General features: G+C 42.4%; 1 protein-coding gene across 1 annotated transcript; it reads left to right on the forward strand.

Moving 5' to 3' along the window:
- The first annotated feature begins 1,822 nt into the window (after positions 1-1,822).
- Positions 1,823-24,829, forward strand: LOC122620576 (neurogenic locus protein delta). The gene is made up of 6 exons (XM_043798102.1): positions 1,823-2,547; positions 7,891-8,202; positions 11,864-11,930; positions 15,842-16,090; positions 19,005-19,059; positions 21,187-24,829. Exons 1-6 carry the CDS (start codon positions 2,491-2,493, stop codon positions 22,946-22,948), a joined length of 2,502 nt encoding a protein of 833 aa, XP_043654037.1. The 5' UTR covers positions 1,823-2,490; the 3' UTR covers positions 22,949-24,829.

A 24,829-nucleotide genomic window follows, 5' to 3' on the forward strand; every position in this document is an offset into this window, starting at 1 on the left:
AGATGCAATTTTTGAAAAGATCAAATTTTAACCCGAATAATAAAAATAGGCAAAAAATTAATTCTAAAATAAAAGAAAAAATTTAACCGAGCGTTAAAAAATAATATTTGGCTAAGGATTTTAGACTTAAAAAGCATATTGTTCTTCTTTTTCACCCGCTCAACTTAAATTACATTGTTATAATTTTTTTCCCATATTTTGAACGAAACGCATTTAGTTTCTGTTTTCTTTTAAAGAAACTTCACTGTAAAGGGAATCGCGGCGGACACCTTAAAGTCGGGCAGGAGAAATTCGGGTCTCGGTCCGCATTTCCTTGTAAAATTGGGTGTTGACTTGATTGGTTTCGTTTTCTCGGGCTGACTCCTGGCCTCATGCATATGCAAATGTCCCTCGTTCGATGCAAATTAATGAAGACCGATTTTTATTGTACAAATTTCAACAACTTTATTTCGCGTGAAAAGAGTTCTGGTCATGTTCTTCTTAGCCCTGTGCCTTGCTGGTCCATTTATCAGGCAATTTCAATGAACTGCTTTTATCAAGTGATTTACAATATCTGACCAAAAAATCAAATCAAATTAATCTTGGACCAATTTTAAACGAAAGTTTGGCTCAGAGACCACCGAAGAATCTAATGATTTGTAAGGAATTTGTAAGGCACGCGAGAAATTATGAAATAATGATAGGTAATGATTTAGTAACTTGTACTTAAAGGTTTTGATAATGCTTAGAATAAAATGTTTTATACCGCTTTAAAATTTAAAAACATAGCATACAAAATTTAGTTTGATTTCATAGAAATGTTTGTTTATATTTAAATATCGTGTATATCATCACAGCGCATAGATCTATCGAATCTAATTATTATTCAGCAAACAGTAAAGAAATAATCGCAGGATGGTATTGCCAACTAAATGAATAACATTTACAATGGAAATCTATCTCTAGATGGTTTCAACATTTTTCACCAAGCAGCTAGATAAAAGATATGCATTTTTTGGTACAGGGCAGTCAGGACGGTCATTTAATTATGCATTATCTGTCTCTGAAATCATCTTTAACAAAAGTTGATATTTGTTCACTCGAGGAGGGTTGTTCAATCTACTCAATCTTTGAAAAACTAAAATGTTTCATGCATAGAAGTGCTATACTATTAGATTTAAAAAAATTCCTAAATTGCATTTTTGGAGCTCTTCAACGTCGTCTTGTCAACAAGAAATGTTGCTAAACATTTGGCTTTCAACTCTTGCCTTGGTATCCCTGAGCGAAGCGGTAAAATGAGCGAACCGGGAAACAAATGTTGCTAAGATAAACCGGCATATTGAATAGATTTTTTTGTATAAAGATACATAGTTTAAGTAAACTATAAAAGTTACATATCTAGAAAATTAAAATAAAATTAAGTTGAATTTGGTAGTTTTATTTGAAACAGATTTCAAAAGCTCGTACTAAAAACTCCCTTTTTAACAAGGCAAGACTATATAGAATGAATAATATTAAAATACATTTTCAGAAATGATAAGAAAATTTAAAATAGTTTTTAAAAAATGTAAACAATTTGATTTACATATTTGTAATTTAACTATTTAAAAGGTTCATTGCATTGCATTTGTTGAAATGCACTAATTTTGGCCACGGAACCAGTTTCCCGCTAACCGGGAGAGTGATTGAGAGCAAAAGAGCGAAAAAGAATATGTTTTCTCCCTCATTCGCTCACAAATCGTTGAGGGAGAGCGCGAGAGTACGTTTCGTGGTATTTTTTAGTACGATTCACGGCGGAGACCAAACTACAGGGGACTTGCGTTTTGGTCTTGGACATTAACGGCATTACGTTTTTCAACTCGGCCGCGCGAATAACTCGAAAAAGGCAGCTCCCGCAGCCAAGAGCATTTTGAAAAACACAAGTCCCCGACTCGAAACGCGACCAAAAATTCGGTGTGTGACGCGAACTGCCAATGCAATAGTTCTCTTAAGAATTGCAGATTACCGCGACTCTGGGCAGTTCTCATTCGAAATTTGAATGTTCGAAAAGCAAAGTGGCAGAACCAGAAATCAAAATCAAAGATCTTCTAAGAGATTAACGAAAAGTGTTTCCTCCGCAAGATTAAAAAACGAATGATTAAAGAATCGCGGGACCGTTAGTTCTCTCTGTCGCTTTTCCCTTTTGCGCTTTTCTGCGTGAAAAGGAGAAGACTCCGCAGTACGCGAAAAAAGCTTTTATTTCGCGACACTTAAAAATAAACACACTCGAGGAAATTGCAACAAAAAATGTGGCGCGTGCACGTGTAACTTGCAACAACGACAACAAGAAAACAACGAAAATGCTAAAAGCGAATTGCAAAACCATGTGCGACAAGTAACCAAAAAATACAAAACATAAATACAATAAACAATTTGAGTTGTTGCCGCACACACACACACACCCAGCCCGTGGATTATTACACTAAAAGCGACACTCAATTCCCAAAATCCGCAACAAAAACATCAATAAACATGCATTGGATTAAATGTTTATTAACGGCATTTATTTGCTTCACAGTCATCGTGCAGGTGAGTTAACTTCCCAGAAAAAGCGCCCATTTTCCAACCAAGTTGTATTTTTGGTAATTTTTATTCTTTATTTTTCTGCGCACGCGTGCACTCACCGCTGAATTTTGCAGCTGGTGTGGCTGTGCGCATGTGTGTATGGTCAAAAAGAAAGAAGCGATTTAAGGGTTGCCAGGCTGCTAAATATTTTTAAATTTTTGGGGTTCCGTATGATCGCAAAATATCTATTTTGGAACCACTCCAAGAGCACGTTTGCTCCTAAACTCATTTTTCAAGCTTGTAACCTGAGAACTTTTGGGTAGAAACAGCTGAGTTGATATTTTAGGCGGGTTGGGTTTTAGGGGTGGAAAATGTGGATCGGATCGTATCACCCTTTTCGAAGCATGCATACTTTTTTCATAGAGGAAAACTAGTTTGGAAACTGGCGAGGCCAATGGCCAAACAGGTCCATCCCCAAACAAATGGTTAAATACGTTAGCAACAATAAAATATATCAGAGAAATACCCCGAAGATAATTTGAGCGTTAGCGTACAAAGCAATTCAACCTCCTTAGGCTTACTTTGAAAATAATACTACTGTGTGGACCAATTGTTCTCTGTGCAAAAACAGAGATAATCCAAGTCTGCCTCAACGTCAAAAGTTACCACCAACGGCGTAAGCGTCCAGAGCAGAGCAGCAGGAAAAAATGATAAAACTGCTCGATTTCAATATGAGGCTATATAGTAGTGCTGTGCTACAAGCCCATGTTAAAAAGTTGATGATGCTGGGCAACATCTGCCGTTTTCGCCGTCATCTCCTCCTCTGTCCTCTGCTTTGCATGCGCTTTTTACATGCGATTTTTTTCGGTTTACTTTTCGCTCTGCGTAGGTCAACGCGACACATGCTCAGCCTCACTTGCTCTCCCTCTTGCGTTTCTCTTCTGTCATGCTTTCATTGATCTTTAACGCCAGCATCCCCTGGTTACACGGACAAAAAAGAGTTGAACAATGGATCTCTGGGAAATAACTATGAAGTCTATTGAATGTTTGATACTCAACATTTTGTTGTTGGTTTCTGGTTATGTTTTCAAGAAAAGAAAATAATAAAATATTGAACATTCTCTGTTAAATTGTGTTCATAGCTTAGAAACAACTAGCTACGAATAACTTCTCATTACACAGAAGCACAATAATAAGTTTATACTATCTTTATCGATAATATTACCCGTTTACTCACCGTGCACCCTGCATGTGCTCCAATGCTACTCCACTCTCCGCACTTCTTGATTTTTGCCCAAGTTTGGCACGTTGCGTGCTTAAACTTCACTCTTCGACCAGCGTCTTTTGCAGTCTGCTATTTAGTCGCTAATTTTAACAACGTCCCAAAAAAGTGTCTCGACGCCAACCTCCTGGGGTCTTGAGACTGCTGAAAATGCTCCCCGTATGTAGGCAGAAACATCTGCCCAAGTCTGACTCATTTCCCGCTACAGGGAAAGGTGGAATAGTTTAATTTGCCATTTAAAATAATATCTCGGGCAATTAGCTTGCCATTAGCATTGCAATTTAATTCAATTTTCTGCCTATTCTATAAAGTATTATTCTCACAATTTCTTGGCCCTTTCTTGTCCCATGCTGCGTTTAAATTTCAATTTAACTATCAAATAACCGTAGTCGCCTTGTTTTTGCATTTATGCAATTTTCATATTAACATTGAGCGCCGAAGAAGTGAGTGAGTGAGTGAGTGAATGGATGAATGAATGAAGACTGGGACTCGTGGGGGAGCACTCGTAGTCTTCTCGGCTCTGCTCTTTCTTCGCATAACATAATTAATTGCAATTTAGAAGCCAAAGAGGAAGACGACTACTCCCACACAATGCGATGGATGATTCACTTGCGCTTGTAACTGTTTCCCAAGCCCGTTGTTAACGGTTGATTATGATGATGAATTTAAATGATTAATAAACAACATACAGTGTAGACAGTGTAGGGGCATCAAAGCAAACACCTGTAGGAAAGTCGAGGAAAAGTCGGAGAAAATTATAATAAAAATGCGTGCTTTCATACATTTTTATGTCCCCTTGTGTAGTTTTTCCGTCTTCCCCGCTTATTTTTTTTTACAACAACTGTCTGTCAGTCAAGGCAAGTTGACGTGGAAATGGCAAAAAATGGAAAGAAACGAAGAACCAACTAACTAGTCGCTTCAAGCTTGAGTGATCGCAGTAAAAATAGGAGTAGTGGCCAGTAAAGAGAAAGAAAATGAGAAACGGAGACAAAGAACGGCTCAAGCAAAAGGTAAACAATGCAACGCACTATTTTCTAACACTTTAACAAGTGTCTGTCTTCCATTTGAGAGGTTGGCAGCTCCAGCTTTCAAGTTCCACCTGGCAAAACCCCCTCGTGGACCCCCTAGTTTTACCTTTCGGTTATTCAGCCGCTGTGGAGTTCATAGTTGAAGGCAAAGACAAACAAAAAGCGGAAGGAGAACCATTACATTACAAGTATACATATGCCAAAGCTATGAGGCAGATTGTGCAAGGTGTAACTGAGTATTCAACAGTTCAGAACTACGATGAAAAAGTCAAAGGCGGCTCAGTAATGTTTTATACAAGAGAAATTTACTATATAATAAATTCCGCTATTAACACGAAAGTTATGTTATTTAATTGATATGATTTTAAATTTAAGCTATCCTATGTTTTTCTCATTTTACGCAATACTTGTCCCTTAAAAGCTTGCTAATACTAACCGCATACTTCGAGGGACCTTAAAAGAGTGTGAGAAACTATAACCAAAATTGGTGTCAAATGGTGGACAAAACTATTGTGGTTTTAACGATTGCACTTTTTGTTTTGTTTTGTTTTGCTTGTGCTTGTGCTTGTGCTTCCCACCATCTTTAGAGTGTGTGTGAATGTTTGTTTGGTGTTATGCAAATTGATTTGCTTGTTGTTTTGTTTTCCTTTTTTTCATGTTGTGTCAACTTCTGCGCCTTTGTTTGCGTGTGCGCTTTTCGTTTGTCCCATTTTGTTGTTTCTAGTCTACTTTAGTTTGGCTTTCCACTGGACACGCCCCCCTCCCGCCACCACCCACCATTCTAACCTCTCTTCCGCTCAATGGTTTTTCTCCCCTCACTCTTTTCCTTTTTTATTGTATTTCTTGTATTAATTCAGACGCATCGTTTGGCTGGATTGTCTATTAATTCATTTTGCCTGCTTCTTATTCTCCTCTTTTTTGCGCATATTAATGCTCTTCTTCAAAGCGCCGTTGAAAACAAGTTTTTGCTCTGGGAGAGCCTCGCTCTCTGGCTCTCCCTTTGGAGCAGCTGGCAGCTGCAGCTTGTAAGCTTGCACACACACACACCAGCAAACACGCGACTCCAATTCACTTTTAAGCCACGCTTTGCTCTTTTTGCGCTCAGCTGACAACAACAACTATCGCTTAGCTCTCTCTCGCTCTGCGCTAAACTGTTATAGCTTGGGGCCTCTCTCTCTGTTGGCGATCTTTCAATATGGCTGCATGCACTGCTCTTCTTCACCTGGCGTTTATTCGCTTACACCTTTTAACTGCTGCTCTCTCGCTCTTCGCCCATGCGCTCCCCTGCTCACCCTCTCGCGCTGTCTCTTTTCCTCGTTTTAACCATCAATGTTGACCGGCAAAATTGTATGCCGTGGGAAACAATTCGGTTTTACTTGTACATTTTTTCATCGTTTTTCTCCGACGTCGACGTCGGCGGCGACGTCGCTGCCTGTTGCTGCTGCTTCTTTTACTTAAGTTTTTTGTTGTGTGTTTTTGTTATGCTGCTCTTTTGCGTCCGTTTTGTTTTTGTTGGCTGCTTATTAATACATACACAGGAAAAAGAGGAGATTATGTAGTAGCCTACCATTTTAAAACATTTTGATAGGTGAACTCTGCAGTTGTTGTACTTAACAAGGCATATAAATATTAATTATGTTGTTTAATAAAAAAGTTAAATTATAAAATTCTGATTTAATATTTAAAGCTGTAATACAAATATATAGAATCATAAAAATATGGTTATATTACCTAAAGTTTTCTCTCCGTATATTGTGTTTATTTTGCGCCGCGTTCGTTGCCTAAGTCTTTCGTTTGGCCACTTACATCGTTGAATGCGTTCTCTCGTTCGCTCTAAATTCCCTTACAATTACAATTGGAAAAGCCTTTGAACAATGTTAGCGCCAGCTTTAGCTCTACTTTTCCGGCTGGGCCTACGATTACACCTGTGATTCGACACAGCATCTCTGGACCGCACTTCTGCTTAATTGAGCAATTAAACACCCGTGTTCCTACAAAGGCGAAGAGGAAAACCCACAAAACTTCCCAAGCCACATGTGGAGCACTCGACAATAAATAAGTGAGAAGGAGGGAAGACGGCGACTCACTGCTGTGCTCATGTCTTGTTAACAATTAAATTGTCGTTTTAACAAGCTTCACTTGTTGTGGCTGAAATGTTAATTGCCGAACAGTTATAGAAAACGGAGCAATAACTCCGCAGTGCGCCTATTTTTGGTCATTGGTCGCTTGTCTCGCCCATTTATGGGCTTAGATGATGAAGTCATAATTAAGTTTTAAGTGCCAAGTCCAAAATGAGGTGTAGTGTTAATATCACTTCCAATTTCCTAGTTCGAGAACTTTTATCGAATTTATTTTTCAACTTTTTAATAACTTTTGCTGAAAAATGTTTGCATATGGTAATATCAAGCTTTCAGTACATTTCCATGCATTTTAAATTAAATTTCCCTACATGGTAATTTTTAGGAAATCAATTAAAAACACATGCTTGACCCATATAGCTAATTTCCCTCACACCTTGCTCAGCGGCATCGAGTTAATTGAGAAATTTATGAGACGACGGCTATCAAACAAATTTGCAAATCCAAATATGCAAATTCTGTCGGCGCTTCAAAACGAAAGTCGAGCGGAAAGCCAAGCCAAGTGGAATTTATTGCAAACCGAATCGGACCGAAGCGGACCCAAACTGAAGAAAACGACCGCTTGCTGAGCATTTGTCGGTTTTTCGGTTCCAGATCGGTTTGGTTTTGGATTCGGTTTTGGTTTCGCTTCTCGCTTAATATTTCATAAGCTCGTATTCGTTTTGTCCTTTGCATGGGTCTCTGAATGCTGGATGTTGGCTGCCACTGCCACTGCTGCTGTTGCCGCTAAAAATTCCTCTGCAATTTCAGTTTTTGTTCAAATACCATGCTGAAAGATTTATCGTCTTGTTGGGAGCTGCATTCTTTGTTCTCCGATTTGTGCCTCTCTTTTTATTTTTATTTTGTGTGTGCCTTAATGAATTGCTTTTTAATTTGATTTGACTAATAAAATACCCCCTTCTTGTTGCATCCGTTGCAGGTTCACAGTTCCGGCAGCTTTGAGTTGCGCCTGAAATACTTCAGCAACGATCACGGGCGGGACAACGAGGGCCGCTGCTGCAGCGGGGAGTCGGACGGGGCGACGGGCAAGTGCCTCGGCAGCTGCAAGACGCGGTTTCGCGTCTGCCTGAAGCATTACCAGGCCACCATCGACACCACCTCCCAGTGTACCTACGGGGACGTGGTCACGCCCATTCTCGGCGAGAACTCGGTCAACCTGACCGACGCCCAGCGCTTCCAGAACAAGGGCTTCACGAACCCCATCCAGTTCCCCTTCTCGTTCTCATGGCCGGTAAGTAAAGCGATAGAAAATACAGATTAATATGGGAAAAAAAACTATGATACAAAAAATTATAAACAAATATCATTAAAAATCCATCTTTAAAACGCATAACACAACCACAAATTTGTTGTTATTACAGCAGCTGTAAGACTATGGCCTCGGCTAAACACTTTTCGCTGACACTGTTCCCTTATGTAAATGGCCTGTGCAGATGGCTTTTATATTTAGATTTGCCCTGCGCCGACGCCAGTCACTCATTCAGTCAGTCAATAAATATTTCCATGTTGTCTCCTTTATACGTTGAGCGTAGTTTTTCGCCTGAAAACTTATTCGTGCGGCATCTTTGCTAATTTGTTTGGGCTTTTTATAGCCCCCGATCGCCTGCTCCCGCGGGAGAACAACTCCCCTGATGCCGCATTCATTTATTTCCGCCGGGCGTCCTTGTCGAGGGTTGTTGGCTGTGGCGCACACGCCGCACCAAACATCTGTCGACTATTAAAAATGCGCTGAAAACGCGTGCGCGAACCGCACCATGGCGCACCACCGCTATATCACCGTCACCACCATATTCAGCACCACCACCATTGCTGCGATCCAGTACGATACGATAATATGCTATACTGTACGAACTGGCGAGCGACAATTTCCAGATCGCTGCCACACAAGGCTACAACCCACCCTTGGGCTCCTGAAGTTGCCGTTACTTTTTGCCCTACACTTTTCCGGTTAGTCTTTTCCGAAAAGCATATTCAGATGGATTTCCCGAAGTCACAGCTTCTACAGATCGAACACCTAAACCCTTTTTTATTTCTAACAAACTGTTTAAAAAAGTTGTATATAAAACTGCCTGAAATACACGGAAACTATTCTTAAATAGAGTTCGCGTTCAACTCGAACTTGCTATAGCTTTTGTATGGTGGTGGTTTAAGTTAGGGTTGTTCACTGATCCATAGAAGTCACCTTTTGGAGATTTACTTTTAGGTTTTGTACCCTTGTTATTTTATAACCCCTCCTTAAAGCGCACGTGTGCTCAATAAATTTGCTGAAATTTTGAAATACCGCCACTGACGCTCGTCTTTATTCTGTTCAGCTCGACTGGCCAAGAAAAATATGTACTCGTATATCGCGGTTGTGGCCCAGCTCAGCTCGGCATGCCGTGCATTTCTTAATTATAATTACGACAGGAGGCTCTACATGATGATGGGTCCACCCTAGACCAACGAAGAAGTTACTCAAGCTTCAAAGTATTTATGCCAGTAGCAATAACTGGAGTTTGTAACGTATTTTTGTGTCAGTGCGCCCGCAGTTTTTAGGGGTGTTTTTACTTCTCTCCCTCTTTCACGATCCCTCTTTTCCTAGTGTACTTAGCTATTTCTCTTTGCGTAGACACTTTACTTCCTAATTTTTCAGCGCTCTGCGCATGTGCAGCGTCACTATTATTATCATTACACACATGTATCTCAAGTGTGCAGAGTCATGGTCCGAAAAAGGGGGAGGAAACTCGGGAGGGGGCATTACCGCCGGGCCAGGTAGCGAAAGATGTTTTGGCACGTGAAATGTGTAAGCTGCATACATTTTGAGCGCTTAAACTGCGGGCAGGCATAAATAAACAATTAGCGAACTGTGGGCTAGCATAATTAAGTTAAAACGCAGAGTCTCGAAAGGCACGCGCCAAATTGTTGATCTTAGCTGTAATTTAAATAGAGTGAAAAGGGAAATTCACATCGTAGCCTCTCGCCAAAGTTTTTTGGAGTGTTTTATTTTTAGGCTTTTCAAGAAAATGCTAGATTTTATTTTGGTAAATTTCTTCTTGTGGTCTACATATTTATCGTTACTGGGGCAACAACTTCAGTCCTTTGTTTTGCCCTCTAAAATTAGTTTTCTGTTTGTGCTCCTAGAGCATTCTAGACTTTATTTCGGTCCGTTTCCGCGCACTTTCAACTTCAAAACATTTCTAGGTCAAACTATAAATTTAATTATAGTATGACTCTGTCTGCTGCCGCTGCTGCATCAACTAATTTAATGTTGCACTTAATTAAAACAACGAAAGACGAGCCACGCATGCCTGACGACACGCCAGAAGATATAGCAACCGATGTTGCATGTAGGGATAGGGGGTTGCTACTCCCCCTTTCCGCCTTCCGCCCGCCCAGCGACTAAAAATAGTCAGGCAATGGCAGGCAGCATTGCATTCATGCTCCTCTTGTTCGTATTGAACTTTGCTACGTTTGTCCCCCGTCTGACGGGCTTGTTCTGTCTTGTCTTGTGTCTTGTGTCTTGTGTCTTGCGTCTTCAGCCCTCAGTATTGGGTCTTCGGGCTGTGTCTTCTGAGAGGCAGTCCCCCTGTGGCTGTTGCTACGTGTCTGGCTACCACTCCTACTCCTGCCGCAGTGCACTTCACCCTATCCAGATCCCTATGCTACATTCAGTATGCTATATGCTGGATATTGACGTTGATATACAGCACCGACGCACGCGATATGCACTAAGCGGCCGCTGATGCATGTTGCCTCATTTATTTTTGGATATGGCATACGCCAGTGCCGCGAGTGTCTATAGGTACTCGCCATTTATATGCTTTTTATACCCGCTAAGGGCAGGAAGTCCAAGGTGAGAAAATGGAATTTTCCATAGATTCATACTCCAAATAACAGCCAAAATTAAAGAATACTCTTCCAACTAAAGATCCGCCACTGAAGTTATAACCATTCCCATAATGGGAAACTTTATTCAGACGAGCGGCAATCACGTAGCCACTGTTGAAAACTTTATTTCTCTGCACAATAAAACCAATAAACCATCGCAGCGCTTCATTTCATTTTAGCCATTCGTTTGTTATTACCTTTCCTGCTCATTTCCCATTGTATGCCGCTGGTTAAAGCCGATCATCTATGTCTGATTTGCTTCCTGTCGTGCCCATATAAATTTTACGTTTATTCGCAGCGACAAAAAGAAGAGATTCGCGCAGAGCGCGATTTCAATGTCTGACTCCGACCAACACACCAACCAAATGGCAATGCAATCGTTATGCAATCAATCGGCAACTGTGGCTTATCAACCAAATGAATTCTACATCTCCGGTTGCCCTAGGCCCACGCAAAATCGAAAGTTGGTCGAAAAATTAGTCATTTACAAGCGAATCGAAACGCGGAGCTCCGAACTCAAAGCTCTACGCAATCCGAGAAAAAACACACGCCCATGGAAAACCGCTGCAGCAGTAGTAGACACCTCTGCAAATGTTTCCATCGGCTGGTTTTCGCCTTGCTTTGGATTCGGATTTGGATTTTGTGTCATCTCTGCCGGTTTTTCCAGCAGCGCTGCATTTGAAATCAAGTGTGAATTGAGGGCGCTGCCTGCCGGTTGCATTCGAAGTTGCATTTTGCCGATTTGCATTTGAAATGCATTCGCATTGCATTAGATTCGGTGGTCTGAGGGGCATTCGGGCGTTTGGGGGATCGTGTGGGCGGCCAACTTGCCTGGCCGCCTGTCATAATCTCTTTATAATGAGTGCTCACTGTGGGGGCGATGGAGCTCGAGGGAGCTTTCCATTAGCTCGGAATTAGTTATAGTCGATTCGATTTGATAAGTGTGGATGGCATTAGTGCCTGTCATTTCCCGTTTAGATGTGAACTTTCTTTAACCATTTCCTTTTCTTCTTTCCGATTTACAGGGAACCTTCTCGCTGATCGTCGAGGCATGGCATGATACGAACAACAGCGGCAATGCGCGCACCAACAGTAAGTAAAACCCAAAACCTATCCATATTCACAACCGAAATCCTTCGGGCTGTGAAATTACTTCCTTGAAAGATGGGCAAAAGTTATGAGCTCATCATCCTGCTTCCTGTGATCGAAAGCTGTCAAAAAAGCGGCAAGCGATCGCACAGACCCGCAACTTGATACCTTGCCAGGCTCTAGCTTTTGCTCCTCTTTGCGCAGTGTAAGATTTCCGGGGTATTGAGTGGTTTTAAATAACCAACCAACCAAACACACATACACTAAGACACACACACATCGGGGATAATCGAGGGCCAGACTTTGTCGCCTTTTGTTGTCTGCCTGTTGGAACGGAAGTGTGCTCGAAGTTGAGGTTTGGCCATCCCTCATTTGCTTGAAATGCAATTAAGCTTGGGCTCACGAACTAAACGCTGTGCTAGTCCAATGCGATTCCGATTGTCCCGATCGAGAGAACCGAGATCGTGTGTAATCCATCTTGGAAACAATGCTACATGGATCTCGGTGTAGTAACTGATTGTCTTCCAGCGATAAGGACCACACAAGGATCTAGTCAGCTCACAAATCCTTGACAAAGCCGAACGATTTTTCTTTCTGCGACCGAAAAGCAGAATTCCTCATCTCAGATTTTAAAAAACACTTTGTGGCTGATTTTCCCACACAATTTGATGAAAGAGCGGAGAAGGAGAAGCTACCTGCTTGGGGCTTAGCTACCTGCACTTTCTTTTGCTTTTGAGATTTATGGAGTTTTCATAGGAATTTCTAGCACGTTGTTCTCTTTGTTTTTCGTCTCGCCAGGCCCTTTTTTCCTTTTCGATGTTTCTATATATAGCTTGCCCTATTCCTTCAAGGAATTTTAATTGTTTTGCTGGGAGCTCCTTAACCGATTTTTACTCGGCATCCCGCAGTGCCGCCTTAACTACAAGCTAATTTCCGAGGCGGTCCCAGGCTAATAGATCTTTATCGGTACAAGTATCGCCGAGTCCGTCCCCATGAACACATTTCGAACTCCCCAACTCCCAACTCCCCCGGCAATGGCAATTTCAATTTCTGCACACCGAGATTTTCTAGTCTCGCCGCCTGTCAAGGATTAATTTCATTATTTAAAAGTATGCAACTTAGTTTCTTTTTCCTCCTTTTTCTTTCGCTGAATGACGATCTCCCGCATACTTGGACTGGCATAGCGAGTTTACGCCGCAGCATTTTGCCAACGAGTTTTTTCCTTTTTGTTATATTCATTTAACATAAATTACATAAAGAAGCAGGCGGCGGAGGAGGGGTGGTGCCACGCACATGGCGACCTTTTCGCCAGGTTTTCGCCCAGAGCCTAAGGCCAGCTTAAATGGCCAAGAGCCAAAGGAACCGGACCTGCTGGGCAAAGGAATCTGAATCTGAAGTTCGAAGGCTTAGGCACTGGGAGAAAACTGCAAACTTGATACTACCGTACTAACAATATTTATATATTTCTGGCATAATATCTTAATCACAAACGGACTTAAGAGCAATTAGATGACCTTTTGAATCCTCATTGTATTTCATCCGTTATCCTGCATCAATTTAATGACACTTTTCGTACTGTGTAAGAGGCATTGCAAGGTGATTCTCTGGCCTCTTGGCTTGATGCGTTCAGAAATCTTTCAACTCATGGTTTTCGAGGTTTTCGCCGCACTGTGGCGGCCTCTTCGGATTCCTCACCTATCCCTACCTACCAATTAATCTCTGCCAATGCCAAAGTTGTTAGTTGCACGGTGTTGTGGCCGCTGCTCGCTGCTTGCTTCTCGGCTGCTCTCCTGGTTCGATGTTGTTAAAATGCTTATCTTTTAATTTTAACTCATTGGATCAAGAAGCGGCAGCCCGGCAACAAGAGCCCAACTTCTCTTTTCGACTTGGCTTCCTTCGATCTTTTCTGTCTGTCTGCCACAAAACTTGTCGTTGTTGTATTCGTTTTTGTTGTCGTCGTGTGTCTTGATAAAATGGTATTTTCGAAAAATTCCTCAAGTCCAAGTCAGCGATACTTGGGGAGGCGGATGCTGCAAATAAAAAATGGATTGGGGAGGGATAAGAAGGGGTACGGGAGTATCGGGAGTCAGAGTCAAGTTTGGATTTCTTGTTGCAAATTTGTTGCACACAAATTTCACTCATTTGTTGAGCGCTGCAAATGGGTTGACAAAGCGGTTGAAGAAGGGGCTTAGAAATAACCAATGTTGGTGACAAATAGTTTTCCATTTCAGATATTTCTCTAAGTTTTACTTTCTTACCAAATTATCTTCCATGAGTAATTTCCACTTTTCCGCGATCGTCAGTTAGTCTATCTTGCCATTTCGAATGTTGTCATAGGCCGCTTTTCCACAGATAATTATGAAAATGCTGCTTTGCGTAAATATTTTCACAAAATTCGCCTGATATATTTTATTGCACGTTTTTGCAAACTGGCCAAACTGGCCTGAAATTGTGCGTCTCTTGCCGGCTTGTCTAATAACCTGTCATGCCACAAATCCATGCGCTTTATCGCACTGGCGAGCTAACGTGTGTGTCGGTGTTGCAAATGTAAATAAAACCACAAAGTACAATCCGATTTTTTCTTTTTTGAGTTGTTTTTGTATTTTGTTTTTGGGAATGCTGTTGGCTGGTGCGATTTTTGCATTGAATGCTTTTCCATGTTGTCGGCCCCGTTGGTCGGCAGGTGAAGTACACACAAACACACACACGAGTTTTTGGCCAAAAAATGCAATTGCCAACAGCCAAGTCAACAGCTAGTGGCTCGAGCAACGGGCCAAGAATTCTTGTTGCCGCATTTGAGTTGTGCATATTTTTGGTAATTAATTAGTGAGTTTTTGGAGTTGCCGAATTTTTTATTTCATATTTTTATTGGTCAACCAGTTGGGCCGCTTGTCAATGGTCGCGCTCCATATGTGCGCCTGTGTAAAATATGGCTTTGACAATATGGCTGTATACATATATTTGGGCCGCAGTTTTTGGTCGGTTGCTCAATAGTCGGAGATTAGGAAAAGTGAGACAGTTTCCTTTCCATTATCGCTTTTAGCTTCACTTTCTCTGCTCTAATTTTCCAGGGGCTATTAAAATGGAGGTCTTCTCTGTTTTGCTTTGTTCTTAGACATTTTAAGTTATAAACGAAAAATTCCAGACGGATTTACGTTGGGTTTTCCAACTGAAAACTTGCCTATGGCTTAGCTTAGGATTCAGCTTTAACTTAAGCTTGTCTGCATGCAATTCGAATAGTCATGCACCTGCAATTTACTTTATAGACCATGGCATAATGTGCCTGCATATGTATCTGTATCTGCATCGCAGCCAGAGTATCTGCATCTGTGTAAATGTGGCTGTAGATAGGCGACGCACACAAACGAGTTGCCTTTCCAGCCATCCCAAATCCAAAGTCGAGACCGGTCGGCGAACAGCTGAAAAATGCCTCGACGAGCTTGGCTGGCGGTCTGCCTGCTGCCTGCTGCCTTCTTTTATTTTTTCTTACTTATTTTTTGTATCTTAGCCATGCCCCGTGTCTGGCTGCCAGTTTGTGCCTCTCTCATCGCCAAATACCAAGTACTGCACTCCGTGCCCTGGCCAAACTGCATACCTCGGCTTGAGCACTTGACTCTGTGACAAGCAATTGCAGTTCGGGTGTTTCAAGTTGCTTCGCTTCGCTTCGCTTTGCCTTCCCTTGCCTTGCCTTGCCTTGCCTCGTTTGATTTCGATTTTTGGTTTTCCCGTTTCCCATTTCCCATTTGGTACATTCCGAACAGAGGTTTTTCAATCTTTCTGCTTCTGCCCCAAGCGCCATCTCATCGGATCATCTTTAACCCAATTAATCTTCATTAGTCTATCGGCGGGCTCGTCAGCTCGTTCTCACACACTTATCATGGTCCCGATCTCATCTCCGTCTTTTCCACTTGCAGATCTCCTCATCCAGCGACTCTTGGTGCAGCAGGTACTGGAAGTGTCCTCCGAATGGAAGACGAACAAGTCGGAGTCGCAGTACACGTCGCTGGAGTACGATTTCCGTGTCACCTGCGATGCCAACTACTACGGATCCGGCTGTGCCAAGTTCTGCCGGCCCCGCGACGATTCATTTGGACACTCCACTTGCTCGGAGACGGGCGAAATTATCTGTTTGACCGGATGGCAGGGCGATTACTGTCACATACGTAAGTAGAAAATGGTTGTTAAATACGCAATACTTTACGTGGGAGGGGGTCTCTTAAAGAAGGTTGCATAGTAAAGGGTAACGTTGTAAATTGGGAATTTATCCAGAATAGCTGGTTTCGGTTTCAAGCGGTATAATTTTCTGACTAACTAGACTTTTTTGTAAGCCTTTCCTCGTTAATAATTTCGTGATTGGTTGAAACATTTCAAAGCTTATGCTCAGCCCTAGACATCCACACGGATCAATAGCCTCCATCACCATGAGCACTCCACGCATTCTTTACGCCAAAAGCAATTCAAGTGGCTCAAAACCTAAGTTTTTGTTTTTTTTTTTTGCCTGCCAGCTCTCATTATTATTGAAAATCACTTGCTTGTCAAATCAAATGAGATGATTGTACACAATGCCCAAAAATAAAGAAAAACGACTGCTGCTTGCTGCTCCAACGAATTAAAGTATAATTATTTTCGAGTGCGTACGGGCGATGAATTGACAAAAATGAAACTGAAAATTTGAATACTGAAAATGGCCATCAAGTGGGGGGAAGAAATCGAAGTCAAACAAATAAATTAAAAATCAATGAAGTTCGGCAAACGAAAAACAAAATGCAAGATGTGGGGAAAAGTCATTTGTCATTGGAAGAACAAAACGTCTAACGAACTGCCGAACTGCCGAGAGCAGGAATTCGGGCAGCTCTTTGTAGTTGGTTGGTAGTCGATCGTTGTTAGCTACCTTTGCTTCACCAACATTTAAACTGTGAATCAGAGCAGACACACCATACCATACCCTGCCCGTGCCCGTGATGATGACGACGATGATGATGATGATGATGAGGAGCAGGGCATACAAAAATCTTCCCACGCCAAGTGCAAGGGCCCAGGTTTTTGGACCAAAAAGGTGTGGTGCCGGTGTATCTGTATCTGTGTCAGTGCCTGTGTCCGTGTCTGTATCGGTGCTGTATTTGTATCTGTGTCTGCGTAAGGGGTCCACTCGCACAGATACAGATACAGATGACGATCAAGGTTTGAGAGTGAGTTCGGGTTGGTTTGCTCCATCGCCATCGTCGTCGTCGTCGTCGACGTCTTCGTCGTCTGCATGCCGAGCATTTCTGAGGAGTCGAGAAGAAGGGTCGACCCAAGAACAAACTTCCTTTAGGGCTGTTGTGGCAACGTCTGATTACACCTTAAATGTCGTAGTCTCCTGAAGACGCTTCCTCGGCTCGATTCTTCTCCCTTCTTGTCCCGTTCCCGTTCCCTTGCCTTTTTTGTTTTGTTTTATTTGCTGCCTTTTTTCGGGCCAGATAATTTTTGTGTCCTGCTGCCGGTTTAGCAAGTTGCCAGCGGAAGAGGCAGCTGCTCCTGCCTGCTACATTTTATATTCAACTTAAATGCGCAGAAATGAGCTTAAATTAAGGCACACACTCGCACACATGTGCGAAAATTATTTTCCAGCAGCAGGAGCAGCAAATAAAAAGGCAAAACGTGCAGGCTGCAAAAACAAAACATCCGAAACTCAGTAAATTGGCCCAAAAGGTTATTTCTTCTGGCTCCTTCCCCTTCTGTGTTTCTTGGCCAAGTGCGTATATGAATGAAGTTAATTTCAAGGAAATGAGCTATTTCGGCTAAAGTTAATGAATGGCAGGCAGCTGGCTGGTCAGTGGGTGCTAAAACGATACATCTGCGAGATGTTTTTCAAGAAGCGTTTGGGAACCCTTTCAAGAAGTGAAGCCAGAAGTGAAAGTAATCGCAAGAGTCGGATGTACATACATATATCATTCGATTAGCCCGGATTATCTCTGCCCTGGGGCGTGTGAACTTCTTTTTCACTTTCAGGAAAATCTATTTCGATCCAGCCTCCGTCGTCCGCGGGCGATGGTAATAAAAATCATTGGCAATTGCCAATATTACGCTTTTTCTCTATAGCTATAGCCATAGCTATATATATATTAAAAGGGGGCAGGAGCAGCCCTCTGCATTCAGAGAACACGTTTTTGTGATTTTCTAGCAATTTTCCCGATGCAGCCGCCGCCGTCGCTTGCTTCTGAATGAAACTCACTCGGTTTAAAGAGGAGCATCATCATCTTCGGCGGCTCCTTCCACGTTCTGGGCTCCTTTTGGCATTGCCTTTTTTAGTTTTGTTCACGACTTTTACCCCTTCTCTAGGCCCTTGTGGCAACTCCCCAACTTCCTGCTGCCGCTGCTGCTGCTGCTGCTTCTCTTGCCGGCCGAAACATGTTTGCCACATTCTTCGGAGAGATCCCAGCTCCAGCTCCAACTCCATCTCCAGCCCAGCTTCCAATCGAAGTTTTCGTCGAACCTTTTGAGCTTGGGAATCTGTTTTCTGTTTTGGGCCACGGCCTCCGCCTCAGCTGCTCAGGCTGCTGCTGCTTCTTCTCCTGGCCATGGGATTATTTCATTTTGTGTGTTTCCTTTTTGGCCTTAGAAACAAGTTATTCCTGCTTGGCTTAAAGCACTCACACACTGCAGACTGCCGATTGCCGAGAGTTTGAGAGCCACTGGCCATGATTCATTTTTTGTATAGGTTTTCTTCTTTTTTTTCAGTTTAGTCTGTGCTAAAACATTTTAAACGTTTTCCTATTGTTTAGCGAGCGGCTTTTGTTTTATTTCCCAGAGACATCTTTTATGTTTTTCATTGCCAGACGCGTGAAAAAGAAAGTTTTTTCGGCACTTCTGCTTCGGAATTGCCTCAATTTGATGGATCTCGATGTCTGTGAGTGGGTTGTGCAGTTCGTTGTCGAGTGGGTGTCCCCTGGGTTTTTTTTTCTTTTGGACAGGTGGGGAGTCCATTTCAAAGCCATTTAAGTTTTTGGGAAAGTGTTTTACCCCCACCACCACCAACACCCGTATGGTTTACATTTCAATTAATTTATATTTAAATTTCCCCCTTTTTATTTGCAGCCAAATGCGCCAAAGGCTGTGAGCATGGACATTGCGACAAACCCAATCAATGCGTGTAAGTATTTTATTTGATCGTATTTATCTGATTAGGCCTTTTGTGAACTAGCGTTGACATATCTCGGCATATCAGGCAACAGCTTGATAAGCTTAGTTTGCTGAGCTCGGATACTTTATTTAAATATTTACCAAATCGTTTTCCAAGCTTCTTAAAATGATGTTGATTAGGCCAACTGTTGCCAACTGCAGTTGGCAACTAACGGGTTAGTTTGCCTTCAATTTAATGATGATTTCTGTCCTCCTTGTGCTTGCACGTTTTATTTGCCTGTGTTTGTTTTTTGCTTTGATTTTTACTTGCCCACCCAGTGAAAAACACTAGAAACTAGAAAAAATTGCAACAACTATCATGATGGGGCACACCTTTCAATGTAACGCTGAATGTTTGACTGCTACCGTGAGCTTTGCGAAAAGGGCAGAAAACACTTTGCTGCTCTTTTATTTTATTTTTATCATTTTCTTGGTTTTTTCTTTTTGTTTTGTTTGGACTTTAATGCACGTTTTTTGTTCTCTCGTTTGCTCGTTCGGCGACCGCAGAAATTCTTTCTGTTTGGCGCGATGTCATTTGATTTGGCCGGGGTTTTGCATTACAATTTTGAAGCGAAGTAAAATCCAGGCAGTCGGCGGCCAATTGAATTACAAGTACCGAAGTTTTCCCACATTTCTGCCCATCAAGGTGTAAGCGAACACTTTTGACGACGCTCGCAAATATTTTCAGATACTAGCAGCATACAATTTCAACAAAAAACAGATGCACGAGAATACAAAGTTCAATAGTGCCAGACATTATGTTTTCACGTACATAACTCGTTTATTTACTTTACTGTGAAAATAGGTTTGTGCCAATGCTGCCACTCTAAAAGCGATCTGCCAAATTGATTTTCAAACGCCGATGCCGGAGGATGTTGCTCATTATTTAGGCATTATGTTGGCCAATAAACCTCTCACTGCCAGGCGGAAATCAAACATTTTGTGGTCCGCCGATAATTGTGCCAAATAAAAAGGAGCACCAAAATCAACACATCATTGTGTAGCGTGGAATACAGTAAAGTGATTGGTGGAACTGTTTTGTGTTTTGTGAATCGAATTGTTAGCTGGAAACCGCAGATACGCCCGGGTATGCGTGCCACTTAGCCACGTTGTTTGATGGTGGGAATATTTTAATAATTCTAAGCGCATACAGCACACATTTGCTAGTTGGCAACGCGACTCTTGCTTTTTCGACATTTCTTTCTGTACACACTGGCTGACTGGCTGACGCATATCAATTACTACTTGTCTCCCAGTCTGTCTGCTTGTCTCTCTGTCTGTTATCTGTCTGTTGTCTCTCCAATCCGAACTCGAGCTCCAGCACTTCCACCCACCCACTCCGCCCCCTGTTTCAACAGGTTAGCTGTCTTGGATTGAATTATTAACTATTGAAATCTTTGTGGGTGAAGGCTTTTTAGCCATACAGTTGGCAACGCAACAGTTGCATCTGGCAATGCGTGCTTGTGCGTGCCTGCCTGCTTTATTTGTTGCAGAGGAAACATTTTTTCTTTTGGCTTGAAATCAATTTATGATCGTGAGAAATGCAAAAATTTTGTGACTCCCTCGGAGCGCTTCGCCCCTTTCTCTTCTTCATTTTCAAGTGTGCGGATATGACTTCTTACACAGAGACATTCGTTTTACTTCAATTGCGAACGAGACTTTTTCAAGTTGACAAGCCTTCTTCCTTTCCCTGTCTTTCCCTCTCTTTATCTTCTTAGCTCTTTTCTTGCCCATCTTTTCCTTTTTCGACTGCAATCAAGCGTGGCATGCAAACAAGTGTACAGTGGGGCAGAGAGCGGGATGCAGGGATGCGTGGAACAGGTGATGGAGCACCAGTCTTCTGTCCTGTTCACTCGCATTTAACATTCAAAAGTAAACCAGCACTCGCGGCGCTTCAATAAACCGAGTCAAAGATCTTTAGGTGTATTTGTAGATTTATCAGTTTTTCAGTTTTTTCAAAATGAAATGAAAAAGTGATACCCAACTCTTAGAGATGTTATTTGTAAAATACATTTATTCCGAAGGGAACTCATATAGTGGCATGGCCACACTTCACACTACGGTCATACTAACCACCACCTCTCACCTTCATTTACAGTTGCCAACTGGGCTGGAAGGGAGCCTTGTGCAACGAGTGCGTTCTGGAACCGAACTGCATCCATGGCACCTGCAACAAACCGTGGACTTGCATCTGCAACGAGGGTTGGGGAGGCTTGTACTGCAACCAGGACTTGAACTACTGCACCAACCACCGACCCTGCAAGAACGGCGGAACCTGCTTCAACACCGGCGAAGGACTCTACACTTGCAAATGCGCTCCAGGGTACAGTGGCGATGATTGCGAAACTGAGATTTACTCCTGCGATGCCGATGTCAATCCCTGCCAGAACGGTGGAACCTGCATCGATGAGCCGCACACAAAGACAGGCTACAAGTGTCATTGCGCCAACGGCTGGAATGGAAAGATGTGCGAGGAGAAAGTGCTCACCTGTTCGGACAAACCCTGTCATCAGGGCATCTGTCGCAACGTTCGCCCTGGTTTGGGGAGCAAGGGTCAGGGCTACCAGTGCGAATGTCCCATTGGCTACAGCGGACCCAACTGCGATCTCCAGCTGGACAACTGCAGTCCGAATCCCTGTATAAACGGTGGAAGCTGTCAGCCAAACGGGAAGTGTATTTGCCCAGCGGGATTCTCGGGAACTAGGTGCGAGACCAACATTGACGATTGTTTCGGACACCAGTGCGAGAACGGAGGCACCTGCATAGATATGGTCAACCAATATCGCTGCCAATGTGTTCCCGGATTCCATGGCACCCACTGTAGTAGCAAAGTTGACTTGTGCCTCATCAGACCTTGTGCCAACGGAGGAACCTGCTTGAATCTCAACAACGATTACCAGTGCACCTGTCGTGCGGGATTTACTGGCAAGGACTGCTCCGTGGACATCGATGAGTGCAGCAGTGGACCCTGTCATAATGGCGGAACCTGCATGAACCGTGTCAATTCGTTCGAATGTGTGTGTGCCAATGGATTCAGGGGCAAGCAGTGCGACGAGGAGTCCTACGCTTCGGTGACCTTCGACGCCCACCAATATGGAGCCACCACCCAAGCGCGAGCCGATGGTTTGACCAATGCCCAGGTAGTCCTAATTGCTGTGTTCTCAGTTGCAATGCCTTTGGTGGCGGTTATTGCGGCATGTGTGGTGTTCTGCATGAAGCGCAAGCGTAAGCGCGCTCAGGAAAAGGACGACGCGGAAGCCAGGAAGCAGAACGAGCAGAATGCGGTGGCCACAATGCATCACAATAGCAGTGCGGTGGGTGTAGCTTTGGCTTCAGCCTCTCTGAGCGGCAAAACTGGCAGCAACAGCGGTCTCACCTTCGATGGCGGCAACCCGAATATCATCAAAAACACCTGGGACAAGTCGGTGAACAACATTTGTGCCTCAGCTGCAGCAGCAGCGGCGGCGGCAGCAGCGGCGGATGAGTGTCTCATGTACGGCGGATACGTGGCCTCGGTGGCGGATAACAACAATGCAAACTCCGACTTTTGCGTGGCACCGCTACAAAGAGCCAAGTCGCAAAAGCAACTCAACACTGATCCCACGCTCATGCACCGCGGTTCACCGGCAGGCAGCTCCGCCAAGGGAGCGTCTGGAGGAGGACCGGGAGCGGCGGAGGGCAAGAGGATCTCCGTTTTAGGCGAGGGATCCTACTGTAGCCAGCGTTGGCCCTCGTTGGCGGCGGCGGGAGTGGCTGGAGCCTGTTCATCCCAACTAATGGCTGCAGCTTCGGCAGCGGGAAGCGGAGCGGGGACGGCGCAACAACAGCGATCCGTGGTCTGCGGCACTCCGCATATGTAACTCCAAATATCCGGAAGGATTCCTGGGAAATCCGTATGGAGAAGCTGGCAGCACACACACAAAGAAAAGACTGGGTTGGGTTCAAAATGTGAGAGAGACGCCAAAATGTTGTTGTTGATTGAAGCAGTTTAGTCGTCACGAAAAATGAAAAATCTGTAACAGGCATAACTCGTAAACTCCCTACAAAATTTGTATAGTAATTAGCAAAGGTGTGACCCATCCGCTTTGATCGATTGGGACATCATTGTATCTAACAGAAACATTTTTAAAGATTTTACAAAATGCAATCTTAGGAATTATTAAATTGAAAACACTACATTTGGAATATACATTTTAAAATACTGAAAATTCTTAAAAACCAATGAAACACTCGATCGATAGAGCAAACGGGAAACTGATTTTGCACCCTTGAATATTCCAATGGACTGACCTAAGCCTAAAGTTGTATACCATAAAGTCAACCAATCAAAATTGAAAACCTTTTGTATATGACAACCTCATATCCCTCAAAAGAAAAATGACTTGACCAATTGCTTACTAGAATTTAGACCAAGACCAAGAACCACTGGACGACAGAGTCGAAGAGACGACTCTCCACACGTTTTGACGTTTTGCATGTTACTGAAAAATCTGCTTCAATCTAATCTATTTTTCATTTAGTTTGATATAAATTGTAAATATTAATGGTAGCCGTAGCCTACGCGTATGTGTAAACGAATGACAAAACGATTGAAAGAAACCTCCTCATTGACGCCGCCCGAGATGGCGCTGCTTTTCTATGCAAGGCAGTCGGCTGATTCGGGCGATTTGTATATAGTAATCATAGTTCACATCGATATACGAAATGAATAAGAGAAAAAGATGAAAAGCCACACAAAAAAACTACATAAATTGACACTATCTCGACTATTTAGTTTCTAACTATGTATATGTAAATGTAGTAAACGAAGACACTAAACTTAACTCGACTCTAGCTTAATGTTAATTTAAAGACCCTACACAAACAAACAAACAAACATGCGAAGACAAGCAAAACATTTAGTGATTCTATTTTAAGTACTTCTAATTTACCCTACACCCAATAATTTTTTTCGATTTTTAAACTTATTATTTTAATTTTTATTTTTTAAATTTGTCCATCTACCAAACCTATTATATTTTTTTGGCCTATTCCGATTTGGAGCATTTATCAGCGATGAAGTCAATAATATTTGTAGTTAGCGCCTAACTGTAAACGAAATGTATTGAATTTATAAATTGTAAGTCACAAACAATCAAATTTCATGAAAACTCAAAAACTGAATTGGAAAAAATAAACAAAAATGATAAGCGAAAAGTGAATGAAATATACAAACAATATACACAACTAAAGAACAAATGAAAATTCGTGTTTTTTCAAAGTCTCCAAATAGTCTTATTATTATAATTTTTTGTTATTAACGCATTAAAGGTTATACAATTTAATTTTGATCTCAAAACCGAAGACCAAGACAAAACCAGACAATGTGCAGCACGAAGACGCAAAAACTGTTTGCGAAATTCCAAAATGTCAAAATTAAATCAATAAAAATACACTTAAATTGCAAATGGTTCCTCGTTAGTGTAAAGAAATGAAAACTAGTTGTAAAAGTGCTAGAAACAAACTGTGCAGCTACTTATCTGATAAATCCTACACAGTACATATTTTTATATGTTTGCTCCTCAGCTCTCTCATCCAATTTTGTACATAAAGTTCTCCGATATAAGCTTTTACAGCCTATAGCCACACACACATATATTTTTTATAAATATCTAATTTTTAAATAGTCGTTTTTAGTAATTTATATTTTTATTGCATATAAAAAGCCGAAAAAGGAAACAAAAAAATTAGACAAACACTCG

The sequence above is a fragment of the Drosophila teissieri genome, chromosome 3R, assembly GCF_016746235.2.
Source record: "Drosophila teissieri strain GT53w chromosome 3R, Prin_Dtei_1.1, whole genome shotgun sequence".
NCBI lineage: Eukaryota > Metazoa > Arthropoda > Insecta > Diptera > Drosophilidae > Drosophila > Drosophila teissieri.

What these genes read in the sequence shown, in the direction of transcription:
- LOC122620576 (XM_043798102.1), top strand. Translation starts at nt 2,491, where the DNA reads ATGCATTGGATTAAATGTTTATTAACGGCATTTATTTGCTTCACAGTC. An exon ending in CCTTCTCGTTCTCATGGCCG is followed by an intron (nt 8,203 to 11,863) that starts GTAAGTAAAGCG and finishes TCCGATTTACAG; the next exon opens with GGAACCTTCTCGCTGATCGT. An exon ending in CGGCAATGCGCGCACCAACA is followed by an intron (nt 11,931 to 15,841) that starts GTAAGTAAAACC and finishes TTCCACTTGCAG; the next exon opens with ATCTCCTCATCCAGCGACTC.